We start from the raw sequence: 13903 nt of genomic DNA, 5'->3' as shown, positions 1-13903 counted from the left end.
TATTGGGGACACATACAAAAGCACTTAATTTATCCTGGTAATGCACTGCTTTCTAAATTCAATTCAATTCACTTTTATTTGTATAGCGCTTTTCACAATACATATGGTTTCAAAGCAGCTTTACAGAAAATGCATGTGTACATTACCATTTAGAGTGTTATCAGAGGTGACTGCTTACAAATAATGTATTTCAGAAATGTACATAGCCTATACAAATCACACAGTTAGCTAACATCCCCCCAGTTCCACAGACACTTCTTAATTCTCAGACTAAAATGCATGTTTGAGCTGTTTTAACTGAAAAACAATAGCTTTGTCTCAAGAAGTCAAGATGGACACCAGTACTGTTTTTTTTTCTGTTTTTTTCTAAGGCATGTATATAAAAGCCTAGTCCTGGCTTAATTTAAGCCCTGTCTGTGAAACCAGGCCAATTATGTATTAATTTTAGGCAGACACTATGAGCTTATACTTAAGTAATTACAAATTGTGAACATAATGATTACAATATAGAATTTAGCATTGGTGCATGATGATTCAGAGTTTGCATCATCTGAAGTCCTTGCAGGAGTTGGAGTCATCTCTTCACAGGTTTTGTGGCATCTGAAAACCTCGTAGATGAGGCTGGATCCAGACTGGAGCTGGTCAGCTGGCATACCCTCTAGTAGTTACCTCAGAACAGAAATAGAAAAGCAATGGAAAATAATTAGCGTAGCTGCTGTTCATAACATTTCAAGCAAAGATAATCATGTGCATTCGATCTGATATAACTGGAGTACATGAGATGTATTATGTGAATGCTTGGCTAAAGAGATGTGTCTTTAGGGTTGATTTAGACTGGGCTAGTGTCTATAAGCTCCAAACATCATCAGGAAAGCTATGCCAGAGTTTAGGAGCCAAATGCGGAAATGCTCTCTCTCCTATAGTGGACTTAGATATCCTAGGTACAACCAAAAGTCACCAAAAGAGTTTTTTTTTTTTTTTTTATCCTTAAAGAGTGTGGTGGATAAATACTAACACTATTTTGGAATCAGAGAATTCTTAAACATGAATAAAAATTAATAACATATAATGTGTGTGTATAGATTTTATAGAACTAATTTAAACTCTGCCCTACATAAAAGTGAAGCCTGATGAACTACGTGTACACAAGTTACGCAGGTTTGTAAACCTCAATGTTTACGCCTGTAGCGGAGTACACAGCTGAAAACATTCCATAGGCGCGCGCTGTCACCTACGCAATTTGCGTACGTGCTTTACCGAGCACAAGAGCAGTCTCATATCCACCTGATCCGCCTGTAGACCACGCCTCTCGCGCGGGGTGTGCAGTGCTACCCTGCCGTCCTGGACATCATAACAATCGCTGACAGTCTACGTGTGGCCCTGAATCTAAACTATCATCAAACCTGCTGTGGTGTGTGCATGCAGCATAATGGAGCAGGCGAAACAAACGGAGAACCGCCTCCGCTTTCCTTTAGCGCAGCAGCTCCGCTCCAAATGGCAACATCACGGGTGAGGAGGTTCGCGCAGGAGGGGCGGACGGTCCCTCCTCAGCCGAGAGTGATGGTGGTGTTTTCGGCTGCGAGTGACACTGAAAATCAGGGAGATGCGATGTCGGGCACGGACACCGGGGAAGAGGAGTATCGCAAACCAGTCATACCTGTCCCTAATCTTAATCTAGGGAAATCCCTTCGCACTTTAGACGCACCTGAGGAGGTAAGTCCCCGAGGTTTAAAGAGGATGTGCTATTATTATCATCACGGAGTAGTTTGTTGTGCTGTAAGTGTGATTTATGAAATGTCCACTATCATCTGCGTTTTCCTCAATGTGATTCTTTTTCCAAAAATGATCTGGAGGAACCGTGTAGTTTCCCAGCGTTTTACGTTTAATCATAACCGTTTCCATAGGCAACAGATGTATTGAGTGTGTTTGCTTTCCGATTACTGCAATCTGATTGGTCCTTTATCCCAGTGGGGCGGGTGAACGTCGCCTTTGATTGGTTGACTTCACATGTCAATCAAATCATATCAACTGGATTAAACTAATCGCGTTTTGCAGAGTCAGACTGCTGATAAACACAGAGTGACTTGTCGAGATGTGTAAATGCTTAGTCCAACACCCGGGTTTTAAGATCATTTAAACGTTTAACAGTATTCATTTTAGTATGTAATGTTTCAAAAGTTCAGAAGATGCTAAAGATGTACGTCTCAGTCCTGGTGCATAATGATTACCCTCATTACAGTGAAATATGTATACACTATCTATTTTTGAAAGATACTGTATACTGAATTGATTAAAACAAGTAAATACATTTATACTGCTACACAACATTTCCATTTGAAATAATTCTATTTTAAACTTTCAAAACTATCAAAGAATCCTGAAAAAAGGTATCCCAGTTTTCACAAAAATATTAAGCAGCACAACTGTTTTCGACATTAATAATAATGTGACCACTTAAGACTGATGAAATGTCTTTACCATCACAGGAATAAGTTACATTCTAAAAGGTATTAAAATAGAGAACAGTGATTTTAAATTGTTATTCTGCTATTTTTACTGTATTTAATGCAGCCTTGATGACCATTAGAGACTTCTTTCAAAATCATTAAAACCGTCTTACCCAAGCTTTGAGATGTTGTGTACATTCAGACTAACGTAAAAGGATATTTTTGTTTCTTCTCTCTCTCTCTCTCTCTCTCCATAGTTCCCCGAGGTCATCCCCCTGAATGTAGGAGGAACATATTTCACCACTCGGCTGTCCACTCTGCGACGTTATGAGGACACTATGCTGGCCGCCATGTTTAGCGGCCGCCACCAAATTCCCCGGGATGCAGAGGGACGATATTTCATCGACCGAGATGGAGCGTATTTTGGGTTAGTGTTTAGTTTAGTGAATATCTGATTATGTTTAGTGCCTAGTACCCAAAAATACAAAGCAAACATTATGATTATCTGAATTTAGCTTTTGTTTTTATTATTTCATCAGTGGATGACTTAAATAACTGCTCGATATCCAGTTTAAAATCGCATGCTTATTAGAAGTGCTTATATATACACTTCTCTGGCTTTAGGGATATTCTGAATTTCTTGCGAGAAGGTGAGCTGCCTCAGAGGGACCGTGTTCGTGCGGTGCACAGAGAAGCTCAGTATTATGCTATTGGGCCTCTTTTGGAAAGCCTGGAAGACACGCAGCCACTTACCGGAGAGAAAGTGCGACAGGCTTTTCTTGATCTCTTGCCCTATTATAAAGGTAAAATAAAATAATTAGGGGTGTAACAATACACTCATGTCACAATTCGGTTCGATACACGATAATGATCTCAAGATACGGTACTCTCACGATACTCTGAACAAAGCCAGAGTAAAATCTTAAATTTTTTTAATTATTACTTGAAGCACATATGGTGAACGGCGATCGCAAACAGACCGACTGAGGGGAGCCCCGCTTTCTCTAACTCGCACTGGGCCCCGTCCCTTGCTTGGCATGGCCCTGGTCATTACCATAAATTGAAACTTTTATTTTGGGTGAACTATACATAAACATATTGTCACTATCCACAATGCATGCTGCTTTTTTGTATTGCATTAATGCAATATATTGTTACACCCCTAAAAATTCTAAAGAAAATGAATAAAAAAGTTGTTTTCATTTAACTAAACATTGTTCCATTTTGCTCCAGAAAATCTTGAGCGCATTGTGGAGATCGCAAAACTTCGCGCCATGCAGCGGAAGGCTCGCTTTGCGAAACTGAAGATCTGCGTGTACAAGGAGGAGATGCCTATCACCCCTTATGAAAGACCGCTGTTCAATTCGCTGCGGTTTGAGCGTTCAGAGAGTGAGGCCAAGCTGTTTGAGCACCATTGTGAGGTTGACGTGTCCTTTGGGCCCTGGGAGGCAGTGGCTGATGTTTATGACCTTCTTCACTGCATAGTGAGCGACCTGGCAGATCGTGGCATCTCTGCTGACCAGCAATGCATCGGCGTGTGTGACAAACACCTCATCAACCACTACTACTGCAAAAGGCCCATCTATGAGTTTAAAATCACATGGTGGTGAAGGTGAAGTGTTTTAGCAGATGTTTTGCCAAGAACTGAGATCAAGGTCTGAGCAAGTGATGTTTGCTGCTGTCTACAGTTACAATGAACCAGCAAGATCATGGAATCTTTCTCGAAATGAATGGAAATATTAATGACAAGCTTTTGAATAAGATGGCTGTTATTATGGCAGTTGCTCTTTTGTTTCTTCATGAAACTGCAATTTGCAACCCAAAATTTTCTTTATGGGCAGCTCTATCGATTCTTTAGTTTTTGTAAGTAATCGTTTAACTTAGTTTCTTTAGAATAAAGCTGGAATTGTTCCCTCCAGTTGTTGTTTTAAAGGGGTTTTCTGGAATCAACCTCAGAGGAAGTGAATTTATGTGAAACAGTGTTTTCTCTTCTAATTATTACGACATTTCTGCAAAGTACGCTTTTGTGTTAGGTGTAATGAATGTATTAACAGTTTGATCAAAGAATCAATCAGCTGGACTCACATTGGGAAATCGGACGTTTGTTATTGCTTGTGATGTATTTCTTAAGAAGGAAACCTTTTTTCCCTATAGTATTTTAAAATGATTTTACCCCATTTGTTTAACTTCATTTATATATGTAGGACCTGATCTGTATTATGTTGCCAGTGATGACAAGCACTATCATGCAGATATTGACTTTAACTAATACAAAGGTCTCATCTGGTATTTACAGCCACCCAAAGCTTCACATAAAGCCTTCTTAAATAACCATACACCACTAGGCAAGCATACAATTATTGATTTATGTCAAATAAAAACCTCCTAAAAAATGTATTTTTAAGAATAAGTTTACGTACGTACTACATTGAATATGACATGTCCTGAATATGAATCAAAAGAAGTATATATTTAAAATTGTTCTTAAAGACTGTTAGCCACCTTATTGCAGGTTAGATTGCCTATTTTGCTATACTTTGACTCTTTATGAAATTATTTTCTGCTGCCAATAGCTTTTGTCCGCGCTTTTAATTGCCATAACCCTCAACAATTGCATATGATTTAGCAGTATTTGTTAATTCTCTCATTGGATTGCTGTGAGAGCTGTGAAGGCCACATGAAGTTGCATGAGCTCTCTGTGTTTTGGCAGCAGAATATCTAATACGAGATAAAAATGCATCTGATAATCCTAACTGGGCTTTATTTTCAGTCATTGCCCAGTTTACTTTATGTTGCTTATTTATTACCCGATGCATATTTGTTCTCTGTTGTACATTTGGTGAATACTGTTGTTTGAATTTCTTTATTGTACTGGCTCTTATTGTGCTGATAATAAACCATATATTTTGCAATTTATTAAGAACAGGGCATTTTTTTTATTTTAAACGTTTATAATAATGCTTCATTTATCAGATTGGAAAACGAAAGTACAAAAGGTGATGAAATACTTGGATGTATGCGCTGTATTTGGACTGTTGACATTTCGGAGCTCATCCCACCTATTAGCCCCGCCCACACAACGCATACCACCAGTCGCGAGGATATGATGTCATTGTGACCCGGAGAAGAGTCCGCTGACGAGGTAAGTTATCTGTCGCTGTCCGGTAGATTGACATTGCGCACGAAAACTTGCTGTTTTTGTTGAAAATGTTTTGTTTAATGTAGTTTTAGACAGAATGATACATATTTATCTTATATCCAGCTGAACGTGAGTTATTGCGTTTGTTTTTACCGGCGTAAGTTAGCAGTTTTGCTAGCTTGACGTGTTTACCTGCCGCGAAGTGAATTGCATTTAATGTTATTCGATATATTTTCTAAGCTGATTTTAAACTCCCCATTAGACATTTAACAAATGTTTAGTTAGCACTGAAAATAAGCTACAACCCCCGGTATTGAACGAACGATGTCTGTGTGATGTAATACTCATGAATGTCATGTCACCGGTGTTGATCAGAGTGTTTGTGTTTTCAAGCCTTTATTTCGTTAAAACTATGAAGAGATGAGATCAAACATGATCTTACTTTTTTCAATTCGATTGAGATGCAGTTGTTTGAATTGATTGTTGTTTGACATCAAGTCTCATTCGCATTTTAATATATATATATATATATATATATAAATAATCCTTACGCTTTAGTGCGAAAATATCAATCTAAGTGTGAATATCTGATATTTACATTAGTTTCACTTTCAGCTCTGCTCAGATTATTGAAATGACTCCTCATGTCTCGTTTTTAGCAATGTTGACATCTGTGGTATGTTCTGCATGAGTTGCATGTCTATTCTCTTACTGCATGTACTGCAGACAGGATATGCAAATTCAAACCTGTTTCTTTACCTAGACAAAAGAGACACAATGAGTCAGCGCTCGGAGCGACGGGGGATCCATGTGGACCAATCAGAACTGCTGTGTAAGAAAGGCTGCGGTTACTATGGCAATGCTGCCTGGCAGGGCCTGTGCTCCAAGTGCTGGAGGGAGGAATACCAGAAAGCCCGGCAGAGACAGATCCAGGAGGACTGGGCTCTGGCGGAGAAGTGAGTTGGACATGCTGCTTATGAAACTCTCATGAAGGTGGAATTAAACTCTAGTGCTTGTGTATTGTTAGTTTAAGTATTAAGTAAAAGAATCATTCTACGTCGTCATGAGAGAGATTCATGAAGCAAAAAATGATGTTCAGACAGACTGATGTAATCACGTGCTTCCTGTCGCAGGCTGCAACGAGAAGAAGAGGCGGCTTATGTCAGCAGTCACAGTTCCTCTCAGACCCAGCCTCCACAGTCCCACTCTCAGCCCTCTCTCGCCACCTTCTCCAAGTTTGAGGAGAAGAAAACCAATGAGAAAACCCGCAAGGTCACCACCGTGAAGAAGTTCTTCAGCCCCTCCTCCCGCACGGCACCTAAAAAAGGTACGAGGAGGGTGGGATTGGAGCGATATGAGTGTGATTATTGTTGTTTTGCAGTGGGAGGAGTCAGCTGATGACCAGCAGTGGGTGTGGTTTGTGGATTCGATTTGGTGTTGTTCGTCTGCAACCGACAAAATTAATATTTGCCCGTGATAAAATATGCCTTAGGAATATTATCATTGGTTGGACAAGGAAAAACTGGTTTAAAATAGAGTGGAGTTGAGGTGCTGTAGATTTTTCCTTTCTTTGCCACTTTTCCCTTAGTGCCCAATATAAAAAATTTGCACTTTTGCTTCTAGATTCCCTCTGGAAATCATGCCTGTTTCATATGCAAATGACTTCCCTTATCATCATACAATAGTTCCATTTTGATTTTACCATGTCATTAGATGACATCTCTCTGATAAAGCCATAAACTGTGCCTGCATGCACCATCCAAACAGCAATTTGGAACTTATACTAGTTTAATATTAGTTTATTAGACATAAATGATTGTAATTAAAAGGCTTTATCATTGAAACGTCAAGTATACACTACCGTTCAAAATGTTGGGGTCAGTAAGAATTATTAATTAAGTTTTTTTTAATTAATCAGTAAGGTTTTTGAAGGAAGTAATTTGATCAAAAATACAGTAAAAACTGTAATAGTGAAATATTATTACAATTTACAATAACTGTTGTCTATTTGAATATATTTAAAAATGTAATTTATTCCTCTGATGGCAAGGCTGAATATTCAGCATAAGTACTCCAGTCTTCGGTGTCACATGATCCTTCAGAAATCATTCTAATATGCTGATTTGCTGCTCAAGAATTATTATTTTTTTTAACAGCATTTATTTGAAATCTTTTGTAACATTATAAATGTCTCTTTTTATAATTTTCTTTTTGTAAATTTTATCAATATCCTTGCTGAATAAAAGTATTCTTTTCTTTCTTAAAAAATAAAATCTTACTGACCCTTAACTTTTAAACATTAGTGTAATAAATCTTTGCATGATTTGATGCATTTATGTTCATTTGTGATCACATGATTTTATAATTTATCTATCATGTTTTTATGAGCGTTTTTATGAATATGTTTATATTCATCAAGTGATCCACCATTCATCTCTCAACTTTTCTTCATCTCGTTGCTGTTCTGCCGTTCTGTCTGATCTTCGCCCCACCTCTCATCTTTTTCACGTTCTCTTCTGAAACTCATATGGTGCCACATTTTTAATCCCCACCCCCCACCCATTTCAACCCCCCCTCCATTTTTGTGTCGCCCGTTTCCCTTTGCATACCCTGGGTGTTTTAGTCCCCCCTGAAAAAGAAAGAGAGAAACGAGAGAAAGATAAAGAGGAGAAGTTGCAGGGCAGGAGGGAGAGCCATGGAGAAACCCTCCTGAGGGATCTGAAGGGCATTTTTACCCAACCCTGGGATATGGGTTCCCCCACTGAAGGTAACCGACAGAGCCTGAAGAAAGATCTGGGGTAATGAAAAGGAAACGTGGGTGGAGATTGCAGTGTTTGTCTTTTCTGAGGTGGACCACCCCGTTTTTTTGTGTGTTTTGATGTTCTGTGTTGAAGAGGTAGGCTAGCTGTTTAAAAGTGTCTTTACTAAAAGTATTTCACAAAGTACAACAAATATTTCAGAGTTCAGATTTTATTTTAACATTTTATGTTCCCCTCTGATGTTCTTTGTGACATACTGCCCTGATCTATACTGTGGATTTGTTCATTTCTCTATGTTACTTGTGTGTGCGTCAAAAGACATGATTTCACCCTACCAGTTTTTTTAATGTTCACTGTCTCATTGTCATGCGTCCTCCTCTTTTCTTGTCAATCTGGTGGCAGCTCTGGTATCGAGGCTGAGAGGTGGGTATTAGTGCCACATCACTGTAGCCCTCCAGCACAAATCACAGAAAACAAACCAGTGCATTAGTGTTGTGTATATATATGAGCTGCATGCGTTCAGGCTGAAATTCTTCTAACACTCCATTACTGTCAATGGGGCGTTCAGAAAGACAGGTGCAACAGCATTTGGTGCGTCTGTTTGTTTAGTGTTTAGTTAAAGCATGCTTGTACCAGAATTCTCTCTGCTCATTCAGCTACTCTATTACCATCTTTGACTCTGGTCTGATGTCAAAGGTGTTGGCATGGTAACAGATCAATATTTCAGTAGTATGGCCTACTTTTGAGAAGGTTATTCTCTCCCTTTATGGGCTACAACAAGTTGATTTGGACTTGTGAATATATATATATATTATGACATTTTACATTGGTTTATTCAGTTTTTATTTATTCTTTGCAGAAAGTCATGTCTAATTCAGCCTTTATTACTTAACTAATCTGTTGATTTTTGAAGACATTTGGCTACCCATTGGACTTTGATTGTTGTAGAATGATGGGAAACTACTTAATTTCGCATGACATTCTGCAATGAAAACTGACTCTGCTGAACTTCCATTTCATCCGATCCATTTTAATATCCACTTTATGTTCATACAGTTTGTTTGTAAACACACTGTGCGCTTATTTCTGTTCCTCAGAGAGCCACGAGGGGAAAACGCCCAGTCCTTCCATTACCCGTCAGTCCAGCATCGAGACCGATCGTGCGTCACAAGACTTCTTGGAGTTCCTCAAGACCTTGCAGAAGCCCGGCAGAGAGATCCAAAAGCAGAGCCGCGCTTTCATAGACAGCATGGGAAATAAAAAGGTCAGAACCAGGGTCACATGCCCGCATCAACTTTTAGCTGTTAATCATTTCAATAAGCATTTTTTTTTGTATTTGTTCGGATATGCAGGATCTTAGTGCTGAAGAACTGTCTGAGTGTGTGCAGGACTTCTATCAGGGCATGTCTGACCGACTCTTGAATCATTATAAAGGTAGGATTCATTCTTCAGAGAAACCTAGCAGTGCTAAATCTGTCTAAAAAGACTCAAGTTACTGGTTTGAATCACTCAAATTGCTCATTGAATCCATTTGAGTGACTACCGAATCTGATGCACTTACTGACCGGATGTTTTTTTGTAATCGTATTTGAGAGAAGATATTATCTAAAAATGTTGTATGTACTGGCGGAGGCAGAATTACTTAGAAAGCAGGAAATATTTACAAAATGGAACCTTTTCATCTTTGTTATTATTATTTAAATATGGGCAGACTAGGACATTAACATTCTAAAATTGCAGTCAGCCATCCCCTTCATGGTGCATTTTAAGCTTTTTGCAGCACGAAACGTTAGTTTTTAGAGCATGACAAACTTATAAATTACTTATGATTTTTTTGTTTTGTTTGTTCAATATTAACTTAAAGTGTTTGAACCTGATCAGCGATTTTTGAAAAGTTTGTAAATGGCAGCTATAAGATATGATTGGCTAGTGGATCAAATTCAGCAAAATGATAAACCGCAGTGCCATTGGAGATCATCGGGGACATTTTGACCTAAATTCAGGGGGGGGAAATCATTGTTAAACTTCATTGCTGTCCTAGCATGGTGATGTGGGAGCAGGTTTGTGTAACAAACTAGAGATGAGCATCACAGATTTCATGTTTGTTAGGAAAACACAAGTATGTGAGGTATCTAAAGGATATTTTGTTGTATATTAGTGGAAGGGGCTGTTCTCTGTAGAATGCTGTGATCGGATCATTTTCTCCACTTCTCTGAGATATATTCATATTTATCATCCTTTATGCTCTTACTGAAGCATATTTTAATGGAGTGTGATAGTCTGAACTCTGTTAGAATTCGTTATTTTTCAGTTTACTCTTATGAAAAGATTTTTAATGAAGTAAGACCAGATCTAGTTTTAGAATTTTTATCTAAAATAAAATAATCCTTTTTAATCTCTTTCTCGCTACGAATATAGCCGAGGTAGCTGGGATGGCGTTAAACTATAAACAAACAAACATTCATATTTAGACTTAACTTTTAATGGTTTGAATTTTTTTGCCAGAAGTCAGATGAATGCTTCCTTTACAGATGTAAACCTCAGTGTGTTCCTCTTTCCTCAGGCTCCTCTGAGAAGGTGGACAGGGTGATGGACCAAGTGGAAAAATACATCATGACACGTCTCTACAAGAGCGTCTTCTGTCCAGAGACCTCAGATGATGAGAAAAAAGACCTGGCCACCCAGCGCAGGATTCGGTCAGCCAGTGTTATTTTAGTTGTATTTATATATTATTATTATTATAGTATTTTTTTATCATTTGAAATAAGCTTTTATTTTAATATTTTTCAGTTTTCATTTTTAGTTTAGGTTTCAGCTTACTTTTATTTCAGTTAGTTACGAAGGCAACATTTCTAATTTCCGTTTAAGTTTTACATCTAATGTTTATATTTATAATTCAGTTTTATACAAATGAACAAAAAGTTTGCTTTTAGTTAACAATAACAACATTGGTAAATGCTTCATATCATTGTAAAGTTAAAGAATGCATATTCCTCAAGAAAGTACATTCTCCTTGAAGTCTTGATTAGCTCCTTGAAAAATGGTTGGCTGGTTTTTCAGGGCCTTACATTGGGTAACCATTCAGATGTTGTGTGTTCCTGTGGACGAGGAGATCCCGGAAGTCTCTGATAGTGTAGTCAAAGCCATCACGGGTGAGTCTGCAAAGCTTGGTATTATTTTGTCCTTTATTTGCTGTTTTCCATCAGAATACAGATTTTATTTTGTGTACCACAGATGTTATTGAGATGGACTCCAAGCGTGTGCCCAGGGATAAACTGGCTTTCATCACCAGTTGCAGCAAGCATATATTCAACGCCATCAGGGTCACCAAGAACGAACCAGCTTCTGCAGATGACTTCCTACCCACCCTCATCTATATCGTGTTGAAGGCCAACCCGCCACGGCTGCAGTCCAACATTCAGTACATCACACGCTTCTGCAACCCTTCAAGGCTCATGACAGGAGAGGATGGATACTACTTCACTAATCTGGTGGGTCTACACATAATTTGAATGTGGCCATAATTTGGCATTAAACAAATTTTGTGGAATAAGGTTCAAAACTGTACATCTTTCTTTAAAATATATGCCACTTAGTTTGATTTCTAATGCAATGAAATGAATACATTTTTAACTGTGGCAAAAGGGTCCAAAAACAGTTCAGGGCCACTGTAATTACTGCTGAAATTTGCAGGCTGATTAGTCAGATGGCATTTGGGAATAAACCTTCCTGTTTAGTCTAGTCTAGTCTAGTCTTTTGGATTCATGTGTTTTCTTTGCAATTTTTCATTGTATCTTTTCAATTTCATCTTCATCACGTGTTCCCTGCAGTGCTGTGCCGTTGCCTTCATAGAGAAGCTGGATGCCCACTCCTTGAATCTCAGCCCTGAGGACTTTGAACGCTACATGTCCGGTCAGGCTTCCCCTCGAAGGCAAGACGATCCTGCAGCCTGGCTCCAGAGTGGTTCCGGTTTCAATCCAGCACTTAGCCAGATCCATCAAAATCTCAGCGTCCTATCCAACCTTGAGAAAAGACAGCAGCAGGTCATGGAGGGGGCGCAGAGCCTGCAGACCGAACTGGCAGAATGGCAGGACAGCGTGGCCCGCGAGGTGCAGGACATCCTGGAGCGATACCCACTGGAGATCAAATCACGAGCATCCGCAATCGATGCGGAGAACGTGGAGAACGACAGGCTGCCACCCCCCCTTCAGCCGCAAGTGTTTGCGGGTTAGCATAGCATAGTTTCCTGTGTGAATAAGCCAGAGACATGGTCGTACCAAGACGGGTAAAGCATGTTTTTATATGCAATGACTGCTCTCGTCCAAGATCTCTGCTCCTTTTCTCCCCATATTTGGGCTGTTACCATTTCATATGCTTTTTAAATGCTTACACAGTCCCCCGTTACATCTTTTCTGCAAACATATTCTTGTCGGACTACTTTTGTGCTGCTGATTCAAAAAGGACGAGGCAGAGTTTGTGAAACTAAATACTAAATACTGATTTTCTAACCTGGTTTTAGAAGATCTGTTAGAAATGTGATGTACCTTAATACATGAGCTGTTTTAAATTACTGAATCAAATAGCTGCTAAAACGTCCTTTAATATGATTGCGAATTTGATGTGATCGTAAACCACATATCAGCTTTTCTCATGTAGATAATTCATGTTTACTGTAGGGTTTCACCCCATAACTTAGTGTGATGTTCTCTTGGATGAAGGTCTTTTTTTTATTGATGTATAAAGTGTTTTGTCGCTCATACTGTATACTTAGGAAATTTAAAGTTGAATCCCATGCAAAAATGTATGATTTTAGGAAAATTTGTGTATTTTGGTACGTTTCAAAGATGGTCATTCTTAAATGTTTATTCACATAATCGATGGGATATAATGTTGTGCAGACATTCCAGCAATAAACACTATTTACATAGGAATTTGTTTACTTACAAATGAAAATATTGGTATAAAGCTGTGCATTTGTTCACCTAAAATGAATGTGCAATTCTGTCATAGTGGCCACAGGTTGTACACAAATAACTACTCCGTCTCCAGCCAGGATAATGTTTTGCATTTGATGTTGTCAGCATTACACACAACCAATTTAATCGTGATCCTGTTGTTACTTTTAAAACTGCCCCAGCTGTAACTGTAACAGGTACTTAGCAAAACACTATATTCTTGTGGAAATAATTGGTTTCATTTACAGTAATGATGTTGATTTATGACTCTGTGATATTTTAACTGAGCTGCTTTATTTATGATGTAAATATAACCTGAGGTGTGTTATTTTGCTGTCTGTGAATGATTATTTATCACTTTGTAGCAGCGTAATATATCAGCACAGTACAATGCTGACGGTAGCATAGATCGCCATGTTTTTAACCCTATGGCTGACAATATTTGGAAAATCATGTACCTTTCTTTTGTACCGAAGCATACTCTAAATGTGTGTAAAGTTGAGTACTGCATCGGTGCTGTATTTATGCATGGGAAGTGAGGTTCTAGTGTTCCTAACTCTGAAATGAGTTGATTTGCGTCTCATTGGGTATAGCCTGAATCTA

The 13903-nt window shown here is 38.6% G+C and overlaps 2 protein-coding genes across 6 annotated transcripts; both read left to right on the top strand.

The window, feature by feature from the left end:
• The first annotated feature begins 66 nt into the window (after positions 1–66).
• kctd7 (potassium channel tetramerization domain containing 7) lies at positions 67–5370 on the top strand. Its single transcript, XM_084104086.1, has 4 exons — positions 67–1713; positions 2705–2874; positions 3072–3250; positions 3681–5370. Exons 1-4 carry the CDS (start codon positions 1420–1422, stop codon positions 4055–4057), a joined length of 1020 nt encoding a protein of 339 aa, XP_083960212.1. The 5' UTR covers positions 67–1419; the 3' UTR covers positions 4058–5370.
• Positions 5371–5477: 107 nt separating this feature from the next.
• Positions 5478–13628, top strand: rabgef1 (RAB guanine nucleotide exchange factor (GEF) 1). 5 transcript variants are annotated; one of them, XM_084104016.1, is made up of 11 exons: positions 5539–5589; positions 6350–6542; positions 6720–6913; positions 8210–8353; positions 8748–8768; positions 9443–9609; positions 9698–9779; positions 10909–11041; positions 11406–11497; positions 11580–11836; positions 12176–13628. In XM_084104016.1, the coding sequence occupies exons 2-11, from the start codon at positions 6364–6366 to the stop codon at positions 12575–12577; spliced, it is 1671 nt and encodes a 556-aa protein (XP_083960142.1). In that variant the 5' UTR covers positions 5539–5589; positions 6350–6363; the 3' UTR covers positions 12578–13628. The 5 variants fall into 5 exon arrangements, with proteins under 5 accessions (XP_083960145.1, XP_083960142.1, XP_083960143.1 ...); XM_084104017.1 differs by lacking the exon at positions 8210–8353; XM_084104018.1 differs by lacking the exons at positions 5539–5589; positions 8210–8353 and adding an exon at positions 5601–5715.
• The last annotated feature ends 275 nt before the right edge of the window (positions 13629–13903 follow it).

Source organism: Abramis brama (genome assembly GCF_963993115.1).
Source record: "Abramis brama genome assembly, chromosome: 25".
Taxonomy (NCBI): domain Eukaryota; kingdom Metazoa; phylum Chordata; class Actinopteri; order Cypriniformes; family Leuciscidae; genus Abramis; species Abramis brama.
This window is presented reverse-complemented; position numbering and strand designations above follow the sequence as displayed.

What these genes read in the sequence shown, in the direction of transcription:
- rabgef1 (XM_084104016.1), top strand. Translation starts at nt 6,364, where the DNA reads ATGAGTCAGCGCTCGGAGCGACGGGGGATCCATGTGGACCAATCAGAA. An exon ending in TCTGGTATCGAGGCTGAGAG is followed by an intron (nt 8,769 to 9,442) that starts GTGGGTATTAGT and finishes TCTGTTCCTCAG; the next exon opens with AGAGCCACGAGGGGAAAACG. An exon ending in GATACTACTTCACTAATCTG is followed by an intron (nt 11,837 to 12,175) that starts GTGGGTCTACAC and finishes TGTTCCCTGCAG; the next exon opens with TGCTGTGCCGTTGCCTTCAT.
- kctd7 (XM_084104086.1), top strand. Translation starts at nt 1,420, where the DNA reads ATGCAGCATAATGGAGCAGGCGAAACAAACGGAGAACCGCCTCCGCTT. An exon ending in CGAGATGGAGCGTATTTTGG is followed by an intron (nt 2,875 to 3,071) that starts GTTAGTGTTTAG and finishes CTCTGGCTTTAG; the next exon opens with GGATATTCTGAATTTCTTGC. An exon ending in TCTCTTGCCCTATTATAAAG is followed by an intron (nt 3,251 to 3,680) that starts GTAAAATAAAAT and finishes ATTTTGCTCCAG; the next exon opens with AAAATCTTGAGCGCATTGTG.